The 19,330-nt window shown below is 41.0% G+C and overlaps 1 protein-coding gene across 11 annotated transcripts in view; it reads right to left on the bottom strand.

Annotated features, from left to right (window-relative positions):
* The window catches only part of ARHGEF9 (Cdc42 guanine nucleotide exchange factor 9), a 306,848-nt gene that overhangs the window by 109,070 nt on the left and 178,448 nt on the right, over positions 1 to 19,330 (bottom strand). For 7 of the 11 annotated variants that reach the window (XM_084869460.1, XM_084869456.1, XM_084869461.1 and 4 more), the window contains one exon: positions 4,759 to 4,938. The exons of the other annotated variants lie outside the window; for them this stretch is intronic. In XM_084869460.1, the coding sequence (XP_084725586.1) occupies positions 4,759 to 4,938 (180 nt within the window). The remainder of the gene's footprint in view (positions 1 to 4,758; positions 4,939 to 19,330) is intronic. 11 annotated transcript variants of the gene reach the window in all.

Here is a 19,330-nt window from a genome sequence, read left to right as displayed (position 1 = left end):
TCATAGGTCTTATCTATCTATTCTAGGAAATTCTTGAAAAAACCTTATAAGTGTGGTTTTGAACTCTATATCCAGTCACTTTTTGTCCTCCATTTCTTTCGTTTGTGATCTGTTTCCTTGTCTTGGCATTTTCACAGCTTCCCTGAGTTGGTAACCTTAAAGGTCTCTGTGTTCTGCTTGGATGGAGCAGTGTTTCAGGGTGGAGCCTACAGCCTTGGCTTCTGTCAGCCACGCCCTATGCGGCTCCTGAGTTTCAGTGTTTCTCAGGGTCCTTAGGTACTCGCTGCAAGCACCTCTGAGAGTGAGGTGCCCTCGAGTTTCACCTGCTACCAAACAGTCTAGTCTCTCCCCCAATGAGCCCGGAACTGGGGTTCAGTTCAGTTGGAAGTGGAGTTGGAGGTGGCGTTCAGAGCAGTCTGGAGCTTTTGTCTCCTTCCTGCCAGGGCAATCCCGCAGCACAGCCAACCGTCTGTTCTCTGCGCCTCTGCGTTCAATGTGCACGCCTCCAGGACCTCCTTTCACTGCTCCCCTGGGGTTCCGTCTTACAGCCCAGCTCCCTCTGTATGAGCCTGGGTCCCCGGGGTCTGGCCTAGAACTGGGGTTCAGTGCAGTCGGAACTGGGGCTCAGCACAGTCTGGAGCTTTTATCTCCTTCCCCTAGGAAATGCCAGCCAGGCACTCAGCCTCCCCCTCCTCTCCGGCTCCGTCCTCTCCGTGCGCAATGTGTCTCCATACCTTAGGCTTTTACAGCTCCTCTGATTTTCCTTCTGGTTTTCTCTTTCCTTCTTGTTGTAGAATTTCCAGTCAGTCGACTTTCCTGTAGTTCTGAGTAATGTCCATTTTATATTTTACTTGTATTTTATTGAAATTGTTGCGTGCAGTTGCGGTTAGGTGTTTACCTGTGTAGCCATCTTGGATTCCTCCTCCATAACCTCCATATTTTAATCCCTTGACTATCACACAATGTTACTAGAAATGTAAACCTACATGTAAACACTCATTCATGAGAACTGAAAGGTCTACCTAGGAGCCAATATTCACATCATTCATGCCAACAGCAGCCTACCCCAATTTTCTTTCATTGGCAATACCGTAACAGCCTAAGTTCTATAATACTTCCCTTCAGCAATCTGAAGACCATTAGAGTATTACTAAAACAAACAAAAAGTTATAGAATAATCAAATTCTCATTCTGAATGCAATCTGAGGCAACAGGGAATGCTTAGTTTCTAACAGAATAATCACTGGTATAGTAGACAGAGTATTAAAGCTCTAAGTTATGATTTAGGTGCTTTCATTAACAATCCTGATCTATTATTGTGCTATTTTATGCTATCTCATGCAATAGCAATTAGTCACATATGGCTAACAATCACCTGAAATGTGATTAGTGTGAATTGAGATGTGCTGTAAATATACGATACTCACCAGATTTCAAAGACTTAGTAAATATATATACACCGTATTTTCCGGCGTATAAGACGACTTTTGAAATGAAAAAAAGTCAACCGAAAATCGGGGGCAAAAGACCAAAATCGCACAAAAATTACCTGCAGATCTTGACAGCAAAGTAAGTCTTTTCTTTGAAGTGGGGGGTAGCCTTATACAGTGAATATAGGCCTAAACCTATGTTTTAACTGTAAAATTAGGGGGTTGTCTTATACGCCAGAAAATAATTTTGTAGTGATAGTGTATTATATTATTCTGGAGGCCCATTGCATGATATTTGTGCAAGAATAAGCCTTCCTTCCCCTGGCTTCACTCCCAGCTGCCCGGGAGCCAGCACATCCCTGCTCCCTGGCCACCCAGGAGCTGGCAAGTCCTCGCTTCTGTCTGGAGCACTGCTCCTGTAGCTCCCTCTGCAACCCTCCTTCCCATCATAGCAGGCATCCCACCTCTCCCAGCTGTTCTGTGCCTGCATATGCAATTTAACCCATCATTTTTGTTGGGTTAATTTGCATACTCACACTGATTGGCTATGGTTGTACAGTCAATTTACATGTTTGTCTATTATTTTTTTCCCATTTTTTATTAAGGTATTATATATGTACATATCTTACCATTGCCCCTTCCCTCTCCCATAAATGCCCTCCCTCCCCAGAGTTTTGTATCCATTGGTTATGGTTATATGCATGCATATAAGCCCTTCAGTTGATCTCTTATCTCCCCCACATCTCCCTACCCTCCCCGACTAGAGGCCCTATGCATGAAATTCATGCAAGAGTAGGCCTTTACAGCCCCAGCTGCCTTGGCTGTCACAGCCCTGGCTTCATCTGGAAGGTTGTCTAGAAGGACATTCAGACAGTCATTCTGCTGTTCTGCAGTTTGGTCGATTTGCATATTATGCTTTTATTATTATGGATATTATATGATAGTATTTTGAATAGATTGGATTAAATAAAAGACTAAAATTAATTTCACTTTTACCTTTTTTTAAACTTTTTTTTTAGTGTGGCTAGTAGAAAATTTTTAATTATATGCGTGGCTTGCATTTGTGTCGCACAATATATTTCTACTGGGCTGTGCTTGTCTAGAACAATTGTTCTCAATATCAAAGATTCTGTCTTGACCAGCCTGGAACCTAGGTTTTAGTGTTTGTTTTTTAAACTACTCAAGGGAATAATTTCATTGGGCAACTGAGAACCAATAGACTAGACTCTATATTATGTATTCTTGGGCCAGTCGATGGCGTTCTTAAACATTAGAATCAGCCGATCCAAGTGGCTGCTTCAATTGTGCTCAGAGGAACACTCCTCCTGGCCTTGGATGTAGCAGCATCAATACCAGCTCGTTTATGTTCTAAAGCCTGGCTCTGTCATTTGCCTCCCAGAGCCATTCTGCCTTGCTCAATCATTTTGTCCCACCCCTTGAGGTACTGTTTATTACAAAAATAAAATTTCACTAAAAGTGAAATACATTTGGATTTGGGTGACATTGTCACAAGGTGCAATTTAATCCTTCTTTTAAAGAGAGGGGACTGTCATTCTAAGACACACAAGCTGTTTGTATACAGGGCTTCAAAGACCCATGGCTATTGATGTGCTCTTTTTTACTACCCCTGGGGTCATCAATGAACAAAGCTGAGCTGGGAAACAGATGGCATGTGAAGACCCTGGTGAAAGATGCCACATACATAGATAAAGAAGATTGGATATTTCATTAGGACATTCTCAGGACAGAGGGGATAAGAGGTCACTTTGTCCACTTCTCTGTTTCTGACAAGTGCCCTCAGCTAAATCGTTCCAACCAGTTAGCAGTGCTTCCTGGGTTTGCACCCTCCAAGGAAGGAGACTTCTTCCAATCAATATGGCCAGCCTTAATATATAGATCTTTTTGGATCTAATAAGGAGTTGGTAGTGATGAGGATGAGGATAAAGATGATAATTAAGTATATCAGCATTTGTCAAGTACCCACTATATACCAAGCACTGTGCTAAACACTTTACTCATATATGTGGTTTTATTTAATCATTGTAAAAAGTCTGCTATTCCTATTGTTCAGATGAGAAAATTGGGTCTCAGAGAGGTGAAAAGTCTTACCAAAAGCCATAGAGCTAGAAGGTAATAAAACTGAGACAACCTCTCAGTTGTCTGATTCAAAATATCCTGCCCCTTCCTTCATGCCACACAGCTGTCATTCTAATCTCGAGGCCCTTCATCACCCAAAAATCGAAACAACTCTGATCTTTGGTTTGGGTCAGGACTTGATCCTTATTTTACAGAAGAAATTAACAGAAGGTGATAGGCTGTGGTAAGGATAATGGTAAGACATCCTTACATGACATTGGTACTTTGGTGGTCACAAAGTTGTAGTTTTTTTTGTTGTTGTTGTTTGTTTGTTTTACGTGTATTTTCTCATTCATTATGACATCCCCGGGCATGAAAGAATTGCCAAGATCATTTTGTGGATGGGAAAAATCAGAGCTCATAATTCCCAAAGATCCGATTCAAGCTCTTACTTCTTAGATATGGTCAAAAGCTGGTCACCAGGCCAATGCTCTTTTCCCATATCATCTTACTAATTGGTGACCCAGAAGAAGTCGTAATTGCTAAGGAGCCCGCTTTCAATAGTTCCTTTTGTTAAGGGCCAGGTTCTTCATGGTACAATGTAAAATGGGCCAAGCCTTTGCAAGCCCAATCAGGCTGATTGCTTCCCACCCACAGCACATCTTAGATACCAACCGCTTGAGTCTCTTGTAAAAAGTAAGTTTTCAATCAGTAAACTATAGCCCCTGAGAAAATAAGGAGCCCACACTCATACATTAACAACTGAAGACAATCCTGAGACAATATACAGGTGTGTTCACACTTCCCAAAATGAGAGAAAGAAAGAACAGAAGAGTGAGGAGGAGAAAGGAGGGGAGAGATATGTAAAAAGAAAGAATGAAAAAGAGGAGACAAGGACAAAAAAAGACAGCAGAAAATAAGAGAGGTAAGAAAGTAAAATTCACAGAAATATGGTTTTAAAAGGTCTTAAAAAAAACCATCAAGGCCAAAAGGGAAGTGATTTGTATAAAGTCACAGCAGGAGGCAGTAGGTGGGGATTGTTAAAATAAAAAAGAAAAAAATTAAAAGTTTCAAAATTAGAAAGTAAAAAAATTAAAGGAAGCCTAGGTCTTGGGTAGGAGACCACAAAAAGAAGTAAAATGTGAGAGGAGCCTCCATGAGATAAATGATCAATAAAACAGGGGCTGGTGAGGGGAAATCCGGGGGCAGGCAGCCAAGGAGACAGGAGAGGAGAGTGAAGGCTGACACTCACCCTCACAAAGCTGGCAGGAAACCATCCCTCCTCATCGTCGATCTGGCCCCACCACCAATCCTTGTTGGAAGCATCCAAGACTTTGATGACGTCGCCAGCCTTAAATGCCAACTCCCGGTTGGCCATGGTGACGTGATCCCATACTGCCTCAGCACTAACGATGGAATCTCCAGTGATCAGCTTAGGAGACAAAATGAGAATGTTTTCAGTCCACACAGCTGGCTATCTTACTTGCCCCCTTATCCCACCCACAAAGCTCTACTACTTTATGGGAAGTCACATACTAGTAGTAAAGACTGAGGGTAAGAGAGATGGCACTGGAAGTACAAGCACCACTAAACTATAAGGCAAACAATACTGTCAACTACATTAGCCAGTGAGTGGGATGACCCAGAATGTGAATATGGACTACATATGCCTCATGTTTTTATCCCTACTCATTATCTCCACCCCCAGTGAAGAAAGAAAGCACCAGTCCATCTCTCCTTGGAGTTTCGAGGCATCTGAAGCTCTGGAAGGGGTAGAGAGACTGAAATCCATGCTAAAATGAGGCTCGAGAACATTTGCTCAAAATTCTCTGCACTCCTCTCCCTTTCCTTCTCTTCACTGTAACTGACCAACTGAGAGTTGGTGGTACATTTTTAACACCACTGTATCCCACCCCCAGAGGTTACAGACCATGGCATTCCTCACATACAATGGACCCCAGTCCTGCAGCCTCCTGGTTGCCACCCACACATGATGCCATCAGAGAGGTCATGGGTTTGAAAGAATATGGCTTTCTGTGATGACTTGCTCCAAAGAAACTCAACCTTGGCACAGATTCAATCAGTGATTTGTACAACCACCCTATGATACACATAGAGAGGTGTAGGTTGATTTCTGCATTTAATAGATGGCAAAACTGAGCCAGGGGAAATTAAGGGGTGAGCTCAGGGCCACCCAGCAACACTGGGGTTGTGAACAAACCCTAACACTGGTCATTGAACTTTGTGGTCATTAGGACTGGGCTCCACACAGCATCAGGCAGACATCTATCTCTCTGACACAAGAACACACACATGAACATGTTCACAACACTCATCTAATGAGGATGAGGTGGGGAAATAGTATGCCTCTTTCTGGCTACCATCCTGATCACTGTATTATTTGTTTTCTTTTTTTCTTAACTGGTTTCTGCCAGCATGGTCCATGAGTCTCCCTGGCATTTGCAGAAACAGATTCCAGAATAGAGAACATATGGCCTGTCAGGCAAAGGACTCAAATACTCTCTCCCCAGCAATGAGTAGCTGAACATTTCCTCTAGCAGTCACCTTTTTCATCAGTCTGCTTTGAGGAAGGACTAATTTCCCAAGGCAACATGGCTCTTGACAAAAACAGTTCAAAGACAACAGAAACAGGATATGGAACATAATATCCTGTCACACAGGTCTACCTTCCAACATACCAGTCAGAAAATAACACTATTGGTCAGCTCCTGCCTCATGCATCCCTCATTGCTCAAGTTTCTAGCTATTGTGCCATCCAGAGAAGGTAAGATATGGGGGAGCTCCTCAGCATGGATGTAAAAGAGATCTCCAATAGGACCTTTTATAGCACCACCTTCCAAGTACCTCATGATTTACTGTTTACAAAGTGCTTTCAAATCTACTGCATCACATGATCCTTCCTGAATGAACTGTTTCCATATTTAAAGATGAAGAAACAGGTTCAAAGAGGCGGCCTGGCCCTTTGGCTAATCACACAAGCAATAAATTATGGAGTATTATAACCCATCATACTGGACTACCAATGTTTACTAATTAGCTATACTGTATTCATATAACTCCACCCATAATATCATAAACCAGATGGCTCCTATTCTTAAAGAACTCAAACAAAGAGAGTTGAACAGCCACCATCAATGATGCTCCTACCTATGAGGAGATTTATTTTTATGTTGAACTTGCTTTTTTCTAACTACACTAGAAGTCAATTTCTTCTTGTTCTCGTCTCAGTGGAGAATTGCTGATCACTGGCCTCAATAAAGTAAATCATTATAGAAAAGTCTCTATAGGTACATATAACATCAACGCAGAGCATCATGAAGGTTTGTGGTTTAAAGCTACACCCTTGGCTTTTTACCAAGGGTCAAAAGAATATATTAGTATCAGTTACCAACACCCTGTTCAGGATGCTATCTGTGGTGCTGTTTGAGGACCCCTAAGCCCAAATCTGGTTGATTCCACTGTCTGTGCTCTTTCTACAGTGGACTTTTTTTTATTAGGGACTCTTTGCTCAGGAGCAGTTGCCTCACTCTTATACCCATTTAGTCCAGTTGACTTGTCTGGGACCTCAGGTCAGATAGCCTAGCTATGCCCTGGTCAAACCAATCCAGTACCCAGTGGCCACAAACCAATGGGCAAACCTATTGTCAAGACCTACTTGGAATCAATTATAGTCAGAACTATATAGCACTTTAAAGATAATCACCCATCAACCATCATTTTGTTAATCAGGTATACTATAGCAGATGTGACCTGTTTATGGTCATCATGTGGACCTATTTCTGGACCTATTTTGCCCCAATATAACACTGTATATAGAGGAGGCAGAAAAAATCAACTGGATTTAGGACCTTGCTCTACTTCTTGCTAAAGATATAATAATAATGATGTTGGTATAAAGTACTTACTAGTAATAGGTCAGGCTCTATTCTAAGCACTTTACACACCTTAACTCACTTAAGACTCGCAACAACACTTTAAGGAGATACTAACATTATTACTATCTTACAGATGAAAAAACTAAAGCTAAGAGAGGTTAAATAATTTGTTCACATTTACACAGCCAACAGGTATTGAAGCCATAATTAAAATGCAGACTCACTCTAGCTCTAGAGTTTCTGCTCTTAAAAATTATGCTTCCTCTGGGCCTCAGTTTATTCACCTGATAAATGGAAATTCTATATCCCCACTTATTTCATGAGCTGTAAAACATTGAATCAAGAGTTGACAGATGTGTGTTCATATAATGAGAGGAGGATTAACCTGAAAGAGATGCTAGGTGTATAGGGCACCTGTGCTCTCTATTCACAAATATAAGCAGGAGTCAAGTGATGCTTCCCCCCACCATCCTCTGAGTTCTTTTAACAGTTAACTAAATTGGGGCTGGAAATTGGTTTTAAATCTCTTTTTTGTGTGTACAGGATTGATTTTTAACTTGCTACACTTTCCCTCCCACAAATAAGCACTTTTCTCTGCTCATCCATTTATCATCCAACTCTCAATCAAGTGAACTCCCACTAGGTGCAGGGCTCTACTTACTGTGAGTCAGCCATTGTCCTTACTAATGTCAAATGCTCTTTGAGTACCATCAGTGAATTCCCTTCAAGGAGTATGCAGAAGTCATTAAGGGCAGGTAAACCTGGCTTCAATTTCTGGGCTTTGCTACTTTAGAAAGCAGCAGTGACAAAGGGAGATGAGGAACAGACAAAAAGCCAGAAAAACAAACCAAAATAAATGTTTAGCATGTAATTGGAATACAAAAAAAATACAATACCTGCCTCACAGGCAGAATTATAGACAGGGTGAACTGAGTGCTGAATGTCCAGTGACTAGTACAAAACCTATATATGCTGGTCTAGTTCAAGATTTCAGAGGAAGGAAGGATCATATGTGCTTACTGGACTCTAGAAGTGTTGAGGGGCACTTAATACAGGCTTTAAAAATGAATAGGATTATAAAATATACAAAAGGGAACAGGAAGGGTATTTGAGGCAGAGGAATGACATTAAAGTCTCAGAGGTGAAGACTATGTGAGCTTTGATGGCAAATGTAGAAGTTTAAAAAGGGCTGGAAAAGGGCCGTTGGGGGTGGAAGGATGGCTGAAAAGGTGGGCTGGAGTCTGTATGAAGGTTCTTAAATCTAGCTTTATGAAAATGAGGAAGTCAAAATTGTTTTGGTGTGTGTGTGGGGGGGATCCAATCCTAAGCATGATCATTAAAACATGAGGGTAAGTTACTCTACAATGCTAGCTTAGGAGGGGAAGAAAGATGACAAATATTCTCTTTAATTTGTAGACTGTAGGGGCCAGCAATATATGCAGGTAGGTTTCAAGGTCAAGAGAGGTTATGGGAAATAGCTATACAGGTTTAGGAGTCCATGGCCCAGAAGAAATTGTGGAGACCAAAGAAATTTGCCCTGGAAGAAAATGCTTAGAAAGAAGTCCAGAAACCTAGGGCAACAACAACAATGGGAGGTAAGGATAAAAAGAATATCCAGAGAAACAAAACTAAATAGAGCTGTCATCACATAATTAGAATGCCAAGGAATACAATCTCACAAAAGCTAAGGTCAAGAGTTTCAAGCAGCAGGATCTGATCAAATTATCAAATGGTACAAAATATAAGAAAGAAAAGCCAAGAAAAGGCCATTTGAGAGTGGTTAAGTCAGGGGTTAAATGCTTTATTTTTAAAAACTGGTTTATATCCCTCCCCCAACCCAAAGTCCAAATTCCCCATCTATTCCAATCCCTTCAGCCTACAAGCCCAACATAAACCCAGGAGGTACAACTGGTTCACTCCATGAAGGTACCCAAATGGCTCTGAGCCTTGGGACAGTGCTGTTGTGACTTATAAGAAAATAATTCCCAATCCCTAGGACATTTCAGATGTAGTAATTGTAAGTTGGTTCTTGCTCAGACTTGCTAGTGAGTGGGACACACAGTGTTCCGCAATCCCACACTAAAGCCACTTTTGGATATGAATAAAAAGATGGGGATGGAGAAGAGTCATAATATAATTTATAAAGAAGGAATGAGCTCTTATTCCTTTTTATTTAATTTCCCCAAACAATCCTCATTTCAAATATTCTATCCCATTGATTCTAAATATATCAATATATATATATATATATATATATATATCTACCTATATATCTATATATCTATATATCTATATCTATATCTATCTATCTATCTATCTATCTATATATATATATATATATATATATATATATGTTATCATACCCATGAACCCTGACTTTTAACCTGGAAATATGATCACCATACCCTGGAGACATTCAGAATTTGACCTCTAAGGCTGGTTTCTGATCAACAAGGCATGCATCTACAGCTAACTTGGAATGGCCAGTGAGCCCTTTCAGCAGGAAGGAAAGAAGACAGTGATCCCATGCCACCCCATAAGTTTGGTTCCCTGCCTGTCTATAACGCCTTTCTCAGTGGATGGTATGTCTGAAATAAAGGATTTGGGGTCATGTAAGGAGCATTCCAAATGCAAGGCCTTGCCAACTCAGAAAAAAACCCTGAAGTGACAGCCTCTACCTAGTTTTCCAGAGCCATGCCACTTGTCTTCCTCTTCTTCTTGCCCTCCATCTGAGCAGTACCAACCGCAAATAATTATTTAATTAGCCTAGGTGGCTGCCAGAAATATGAGAGTTTTAATGGCAAGTAGCAGAAGATGAAAAGGTTAAAAAAGAAAAAATATATATTGTTTTGTGAAGAATAGCAAATGTGCCAATTGCCATGGGAAGTTTCACAGAAGGACAATGAGGGGCATGAGGAGTTTTGACTCTCTGTTTTTCTTCAGTTGGTGCCTGCCCCCATCTCCTCAGAAAGGTACCCTGTATCAGCAGGTAGGCATGGACAAAGGCAAAATCCATTCCTTCATTACCTTTAAGCACATATAAAATAGGCTGGGGTTTTATGCTCTTCCATTAATAAATCAGTTGTCTTTTTAGTACAGCCTCATAAACAGATTCTATCTTGCCCAAAGTGTTCAAGGACAACATTTCTGGAAAGTTGTGACCCATGCTGTTAAAATTACTTCTAGGAGTTACCAGGGTGTACAACAAAAACTGGCTATTAAAAGAAACTCTGCAAATAACTCACTGAATGATGTTAGGTCTCTTTTCCAGTATCAGTTTATCAGTAAAGTTACAGACGTGAACCACAGAAATGACCTCTCAGGTACCTTCCAGTTCTGGCTTTCTATTGAGGCTAATACTTCAGCTTTGCAAAGACAGAAATGTCATTATAGCAGCTTATTTCTTCTCACCCTCCTACATGCTCCATAGGATGGTTTTACTGTTCTCTGCTCAGGAAAATGAAAGCTTGGAGCTGATTAGCCTCCTCCTGTCCCACTAAGGCATTGCCAGTGACACATTAAAGCACAGGCCAGTTAGACTGGCTGGGAAACTGAGAAATGGATTTTCAACTTTAGCCCTTGACTGCCCCATTCTAAAGTCAACAGGGACCTTGGCTCTTGATTTTCTCCATGTAGCTCCTCAGAGAAATCATCTTTTTCATGACATCAGCTCTCAGTCACCTCTAATCCCATATTTCTAACAGCCTTCTCCACATTTCACTGCATGGCCTACTATCACTTCCAATAAAATATATGTTAAACTCATCATATGCCACCATTTTTCTTCTTATCTTTCCTGTTTCTGGTAACTCTTCTGGGCCTGCTGTGTTCCTTCTTCTACCTCTCTTTCCCTCCCTCCCTCCCTTCTCATACGATCATTTATCTTCATTTCCAATGCCCCATCCTAGGCCTGGCCCTTAAGTTGCCTCCCACCTTCCTGCTGCCCACAGGTCTCTCTCCTCCTCAAGCTACTCCTTAGTTATGCATTTTTCAAAACTTCTTTGCTGGTACCATTATACAGGTTCAAGAAGATTCAATAACTTCCTATTGTCAATCTCTCAAAGCTGTCCTTAATCTAGCCCTGACTATGGATCCAGCTCTTGTCTTAAACATGCTGGAACTTTCCACTCTGGCCAAATTCAGTCTCTTGCAAAAGCAGATGCATTCCTACCTCTGTACCTCTGATAAAGGCATGTGCATAGCCATGGTTAACTGTAGGGACACTGGAGTTAGGCTGCCTCTTTCTACCTATGTGATCTTGATCCTTAATCTCTTCCCTGGTGATTCTCACCTATATCCTCTCTCCATTTGCTTCTTTCACTAATTTCTATCTAGATAAGAAGAAAATAAGACAAATGGGAGTTATTCAAATTGTCATCCAAAGTGTTATTGTCCAAACAACCAGAATGTACAACTTGTGAACAGTAGACCTAAAACATCACTTAATCCATAAAACAGCGTTGTTTTTAACATCAATCTAAAGTTTTACTTGAGTCCTAAAACTAGGCAAGGTGTGAGGCAGATCACAGCAACAGAGTTAAATGCCTATAAGATTGCAGCATAGTCTATGGGGCCAAGGAAATTGTTTATATAACATGTACCAGGTGGCCTAAGGGCCAATCTATTGTTGGTAGGTTTTATGACCAGATGACTCTTGGGGTGGGCTGGTTTTTATGGAAGAGTTGCACAGGTGCTCAATGGTCATCAGGGAAAAGAGAAGAGATGCCAGCTAAGACAAACCACACTACGGATATTAAAAGTAAAAATCACAAGAATTGCTTTTGCTTTTCCCTATGACTTTCTTTTCCCAGGCTGATTTCAGTTTAAATCTGGGTGTTACTATGGCCTATAACTAAATAATTTCATTTCTAAACAGAATAATTAATGCATTCAAGTGATGGTGATTATGACTACAGTGGAAGGAAATACACAAAAATCATCTTTTTCATGACATAATCTTTTTCCTAGTTTGGGCATGTGATTTGGGAGTTATTACGCATCAGCTTCCTGAAGTGTCCCAATAGCAGCAATTTTTCACTTTAATGAAATGGAAGATCTACTATTGAGTTCAGCCACACCTGAAAGACATTAAATGAGCTGGACTGGTTTGACATGGAAAGGTGAGTGACAGGTGAGTCTATATGCAGATCAGGCTCAGCAAAAGCAGGACAGACCATCTGATCTGGAGGACAATGTTTTTAAGTTTTTATTTAAAATTGTCAACTGACCTTGGTCACAAACCAGCTAACACCTACCAGGACTTAAAAGCTTGGGAAACCTAGATGTGTATTGTAAGGTAAGAAGCATCCAATACATTTCTCACTCATTACAGGCTAATAACAAAGGATGACACATCTTCTATACCTCTTTCAAAGGAAGTTACAGGGTAATCTCAGCTATAACAGTGAACAGACATATCAGAGAAATTGCTTGCTTATTCTGTCCCTCAGCAATGGACTCTTCTGGTATAAAATTTCAGCCACTAGCTCAACATAGCAGACCAAGAAGTTCTGAGGTGAGGCCCCATTGCTGCCATAAAATTTCATATAATTAAGAGTTTGTTCTCTTTGAGGGAACAAATTCTTTAGAGAAAAATGCAGCCAAATGAGCAAGGATTGCATAGACCAGAAAGAAAACATATTTCTGGACCACCAACCACGATCCCACATTAGAGCAGCTCCCAGGTTGGTCAACATCAGCTTGCAGTTCCACATCTTGGAAACAGGAGTTTCTGTTAAGCTGTTCTGGGATCTTTTGGCATCACCCAGGGGGCACTGACCCATTTCACAAGTTTCTCAATGTGTGGTCTACAGATTTCCTGCTCAAAAATCACCCCAGCATTTTTGACAAGCAGCCCAAATGATGATGAATTATACATCATACTGAAAGTGTCTTAAAATTGCTACAGCTAGAGTTTGAAGTATAAGAATTTCTTCTTACTGCACTGGACCATTCAGAAGAAATCAGAATCTCTGAAACTGTTTCCTGGCTTCATCTTCTTGTGTCAAGTTCCAGGCAAGCTGAGGAATTATAGTAGTTTATCAGGAGGATTTTCCCAGTCTGCCTTGAGAGGCTATCTGAAACTGCTCTGTTTATACCCACTCCTGCCCCCACTCTGACATTTAGCACTGAGATCGTCAGTGGTCCTAATGGAAATTTTTGCAGCATCTCTCAATGCAACAATTTAGAAGCCATATTGTAGAACTATGTTCAATCTTCCCAGTCATCCTCCAATATTCTAAGAGACAAACTATTAGTAAAACAAAACATAAAATGACTTAGCAATTTTCTCTCCATGAATTGAGTCAGAAGCATGCCATCCCAAGTTGGAGGTTACCCTAACCTATACTTGACTCTTGAGCTAGCTTGGGACCTATCTCCAAAATGTTCCTGCCGTGGGCATCGTGGCCTTCTTCTTGGACTTGCTTTGGGTACTAAGTTTCAGGCACCCATTGGGATTTCTTGTTGCTGTCATACTTTGAGAGATGGCCAGGAGAAGCCTAGAGTAGAGACAGAGGTTCAAAGAGTGCCAAATTCCTTACGTGACTCCATCTTGGGTCTTGGACCTGGGTTCTTGAATTTCTTCCTGTGGTTCTATTGGAACCAGCCCTAGGAGCTTTAACTTTTCCTGGACTGTTTCTTGAAGGCCAGTTTGAAGTTTCCTGGGAAGGGGCGGGGGTGGTGCTTCTCTAGGTTTATAGAAGAGTAGGAGGAGGGGACTAAAACTACATGAAGAATCTGTCCTCCGTGCCTCCCACATACATAGTTCTGCAGTCATCGACACCACAGCCAGAGGGTGGGTGGGCAAGGCAGACAGAAAAGGGAAAGTCATTTTTTAAACCATTTGACAGATGTCGTGTTAAAATCTTGTAAGGGAAGGAGGGCTGTAGGTGGGGAGAAGAGTAGAGAAAAAGGTTGGAACTAATAGTTCTCTAAGTTGTCTTTAAATGTGGCCATCTGGTGGTTAGAACAGGAACAGCAACTAGTCAGGGGCATTGTGACCTGTATCCTGAGAAGAGATAGAAGAAATAAATATGTTTCAATCAAGTTAAACCACCTTGAAGTTTACTGAGCATGCCCATCTAGGACACAGGCTCACAAGGCTTTGAGCCTTTGTATAAATTTCCAAAGAGAATGTAATTGTCTCCCGGGGAGTCCATACAGCCCAAAGAGGAAATCTGTATTTAATCGGAAAGTAGATGTTTTCCAATGGCTTATTGATTTCCCTCTGCCTGTTGGCTCACTATGAGAGAAAAGACATTTGCCAAGGCACTTAAAAGTGCCTCTGGTCTCTGTCAGTAGTGTTTCCTGTTCAGAGGTGAGACACTGTTGTTCTTACAAAAATCACAGTCCTGGTTTCTCAACAGACATGGTAAATAGTGGATGAGGGGTGTTCAGTGAGCAGCCACTGGATCAGGCCCCTGGTGATTGAAACTGGCTGAGCTGGCTTCCCTTCAGACTGTGTCACTAGAGACGCGGAGAGAAGGATGCTGCATCTAAACCTAGGCTGCCAGAAAGGATGCAAGAGAAGCAAAATCAGACCCAACCTCAGGGCCCTGGAGGGTTGGCATCAGGTCTGTATCTACAGGAATACTGGTTGTGCTTTTAACAAAAGAACTTCAAGTAGGTCAGACAGGCTTATGTAAGAGTGTCTGCCTGTCTCAGCTATGTGGAAAAGGTGGGAGAAGGAAAGGAAAACGAAAGTGAGGGGAGAGAAGGAGAGGGGAGAGGAGGGACCCAGGGCAGCTGACTGAAGGACAAAGCATCCAGTAAGGTGCTAGGGTTGAACCTAGTCTTTTGGACTCTGAGTCAGCCTCAGGAGCCTGAAAGAAAGTACATTCTTATGCTCAGAGAAGGTTAGGATTAGAGAACCAAAACCTAGCACATCTAGTTTAGTTTCACAATTTATAAATAAGAAAACTAAGGCTCTGGTGAGGAGAAGTTGCCTAATATGGCAAGCTAGTCAGCAGCAGAGCCAAGATTAGAAGCCACATTTACAGTCTTTTAAGAGGATATGTGTCAATTATTTTTTATTAAAAATTGTCAATTGGCTAAAAAAAAAATATGAATACCTACTTAGTATCTAAATGCTACTAATATATTATGTGTTAGAAAAATTTCCACAAAATATAAATTAAATACTGAGTTTAACAATTTAACATATAAAAGCTTCCAATATTTTATCCTGGAGTTTCACTTTGAAAGTCATTATTTTAGACATTTTCTGGTGCTCCTTCTTCCCTCTGCTCTACAGAAGTCATTCCTTCAATATTTTAACCAGCACATGCCTCTTCCTCACCTCAGGATCCCAAACAAGCCTGACTCTGGAAATTAAGGGGTAAGAAAATCTCAGTATAAAGAGTAAGTAGAGACAATTCCAGAATCTCTCTCACTACCAGCTTCTTTGCTAAGAAAATTCAAATTCACACTAAAATGCAAATGCTAGTGAAAAAACTAGGTTGGAAAGAATGGGCTTCAGGCCTGGTTTGGTTACTTATTTGCAGTATAAACTTGGGCAGATCTGGCTCCTCTTTGAGCTAGTTACACTAGGTTATCTCAAATGGAAAGATGGGGTCATTTTTGACAGATGCTGATGTCTTGTTTGTAAAAGTAGGTTTTGACAAGAGACTGAGGGGAGTAAAAAAAGACGTGGAAAGAAGGAAGATGAGAGAGGAATGGGGTGATTAGAAAGGTCGGAAGACAGAAGTTGACTATTTCAAATTTTTGCCATAGGATACCTCCACCCAGACTAGAACTCTAGTACAAAAATGTCCTCTGGGTTCCACTGGCAGAAAAAAGAGGACTTCCTTCTCTACCCAGTTCTAGCCATTGGGTCCAAGCTATCCTAAGTAGCTTCTATAAAAAGATTAAGCAACACTCCTTCCATGTGCAGCACATTATAGTTTCTAAGATGCTTTCACATTCATTAGCTTACTGGATTGTCCCAGCAACTCTGGGAGATAAGCAGAGTAAGGATGAGACCTTACATTTTAAAGATAAGGAAACAAGCTTGAACAAAGAAAGTCACTCAGCTATCCCAGGAGCAGAGGCCAGAAGAGAACCCAGATCTTCTGACAGACAGTCAAATAGTTTCCCTCCCCCCTAATAATAAAATACAGTTAACTTTTACTGAATACTTACTGTCAGAGACAAATCTAAGTTTTTAAATATACTAATTTATTTAATCACCATTTAAAAAAGAAGGAAACCAAGATTCAGAGAGATTAAATAATTGCTGAAGGTCACACTGGGCCAGAATAGAAACCCAGGTAGTTTTACTCTAGAATCAGTGCTGTCAACCTCTGTTCTGCACAGCACATCCTATCCCACAGGGTCAAAGAATTTCCAAGGTATAGTTAGATATAGAACAGTGTGTGTGTGTGTGTGTGTGTGTGTGTGTGTGTGTGTGCCCACATAAAAAAGCAAGAAGACTATATTCATATACAGGCATACCTCATTTTATTGTGCTTCAATTTATTTTGCTTTGCAGAAATTGCATTTTTTTTTTACACATTGAAGGGCTTTTTTGAGATAGAATCTACTAGTAGAGATGTGTGATGACTGCTGAAATGATAACAAAGGATTCAAAATATTTCATAAGCCTGGAAAAGCAGCATCAGGGTTGAGGATTGACTCAAATTTTGAAAGAATGTCTATTGTAGGTAAAATGATACCAAACATTATATGCTACAGAGAAATCGTGAGACGAATAGTCAATCAATGTGACAAACTTCATTGTTGTCTTATTTTAAGAATTATCATAGCCACCCTAACCTTCAATAACTACCACCCTGATCAGTCAGTAGCCATCAACATCAAGGCAAGACCATCCATCAGCAATAATATTATGATTTGCTGAAGGCTCAGATGATGTTTTGCATTTTTGGCAATATGGTAATTTTTAATTAAGATATGTACATAGTTTTCAAGACAATGTTATTGCACACTTAATACACTGTATAATGTAAACATAACTGTTATATGCAATGGGAAATTAAAGCAATTCATGTGATTCACTTTACTGTGATGTTTGCTTTATTGTGTTCTGAAATTGAACCCACAATTACCTCTGAGGTATGCCTATATACTTATATTTCCATAGAACATGTCTCTAAAAGGACTTAATAGCTGTCTTTGCAGAGGAAGCTGAGAGGCTAGCACATGTGTCAAACACAAGGCCCGCGGGCCAAATCCGGCCGGCCAGGCCTTGCAATGTGGCCCGCACCGCGCTGTCATCACCGCACTCCGCTGTCAGTTTATGACACTGTCAGTTTATGACTGTTCAGTAAACCATTCGGCCCGCGATTTAGGCTGGATTTTAGATTTTGGCCCCTTCTCTGATTGAGTTAGACACCCCTAGAGGGTAGGGGATGAAAGTCTTTTCACTGTGCACCCTCTTGTACTTTTTCAATTTTGAGCCATGTGAATGTACTTCCTTTCAAAAATAAAATATTTTAAAATGAGGTGTTTGGGGTCCAGAGAGCTGAGGAAAATTGTGTGGTAGCTTCTTGGCAGGGCTTTGATGGCAATCCCTTCCCTATATAACTTTCTGGTCTCTCAAACTTGAACAGAAGGTATCTCTCTCCATCTATGTTCCAGTTTCCTCAACCCTGACATTCCTTGTCTAATTCCCCCAGAAAGGCCAGTACTATAGTCATTCTACAGGTTTTAAGCAGTGCAAGTGAAAACAGCAACAAACTGGGTTAGATTCCCACAGCTAATGAGCAGGCTATAGGAAAATAATGTATTAGCAGAAGGACAGATAGAGAATGACACAAAAATCCTTCCCTAATGCCTAGCACTCAAGGTCTGAGTTTCACAGATTCTTCGATCTCCTTCCTCTCACCACTTCATCTCAGTATGACTACCCATTCCTCTCCTGGACTCGGTAAAAACAAACAAAATTAAGCTAGAAAGGCTCCAGGAAATCTGGCCTAGCTTGAGAATCTGTGCTATACAAGAACATAGTAAAGGAGAAAAAGGCATCCTAACTGGGTTTTAATGTCCATAGATGAGAGTCAGCCAAGATGGTTTCAAGGGACTCTCTCTGCTTTGGTTCTTGGGTTTCCACTATCTTATCTCACAAGTGTTAGAATAACATTTCACAGATCAATGCCATCAACATTTTCTTAGATACCTTTGGCCTAACCCTTTAGCCAGGTCAGCCACAAAGGGCTTCTGTGCCCTGAAAGCAGTAAGGTGGTGTGAGTGGCCAAGATGGATCAAGGACCTTCAGGGATCCTCCTGAAGTGGCTTATACAAGAATCACAATTCCCTCTCATAACTTAGCATCTTCTCCAACATTTCACTGCTTCCCACGTGCAGAAGACGAGTGGAACATTTCACCGCTATGGAAAGGATGAGGGGTCAGTCAGTGTGCCTCTCCTAGGAAAGCAGGACTCTGCTGTAGAGAACTGAGCCCCAAAGAGCCCCCTTTCCTTGTTATGTGTCAGAGACAAACCTAAGTTTTTACATATACAGGGTGTCCCAAAAATATATACACACTTTTACAACTGAGAGCTCAATTTTGAAAATGAAATGTATTTTAATAAACTCTATCTTTATAATTTTTCAAAGTGTGTATATACAATTTTGGGGGACACCCTATATTAACTTAAGCTGCTACCAGCAGCTTCCTTTAGTAATGGAATCCACTGTGTGGTAGCTTGGGGCCATAGAAAGAACACTGAACAGAGTCTGAATACATGACTTCTAGTCCCAAATCCACCACTACCTAATCTTGTATCCTTAGGCTGTCCCTTCTCTGAGCCTCAGTATCCCCATCTGTAAAATGGAGACAATACTGGTTGGGGGGGGAAAGGCAAGGGGAAAGAGTAGAGAAATAAAATGAAGACAAGCTCCTGGGTTACCTCCAAACTATATGTCATCACGACCTGGATGAACTCAACAATACAAACAGCAGCAAAA

The sequence above is a fragment of the Pipistrellus hanaki genome, assembly GCF_964339955.1.
Source record: "Pipistrellus hanaki genome assembly, chromosome: X".
Taxonomy (NCBI): domain Eukaryota; kingdom Metazoa; phylum Chordata; class Mammalia; order Chiroptera; family Vespertilionidae; genus Pipistrellus; species Pipistrellus hanaki.
The sequence above is the reverse complement of the archived record's forward strand: the minus strand, read 5'-3'. Positions and strand labels throughout refer to the sequence as shown.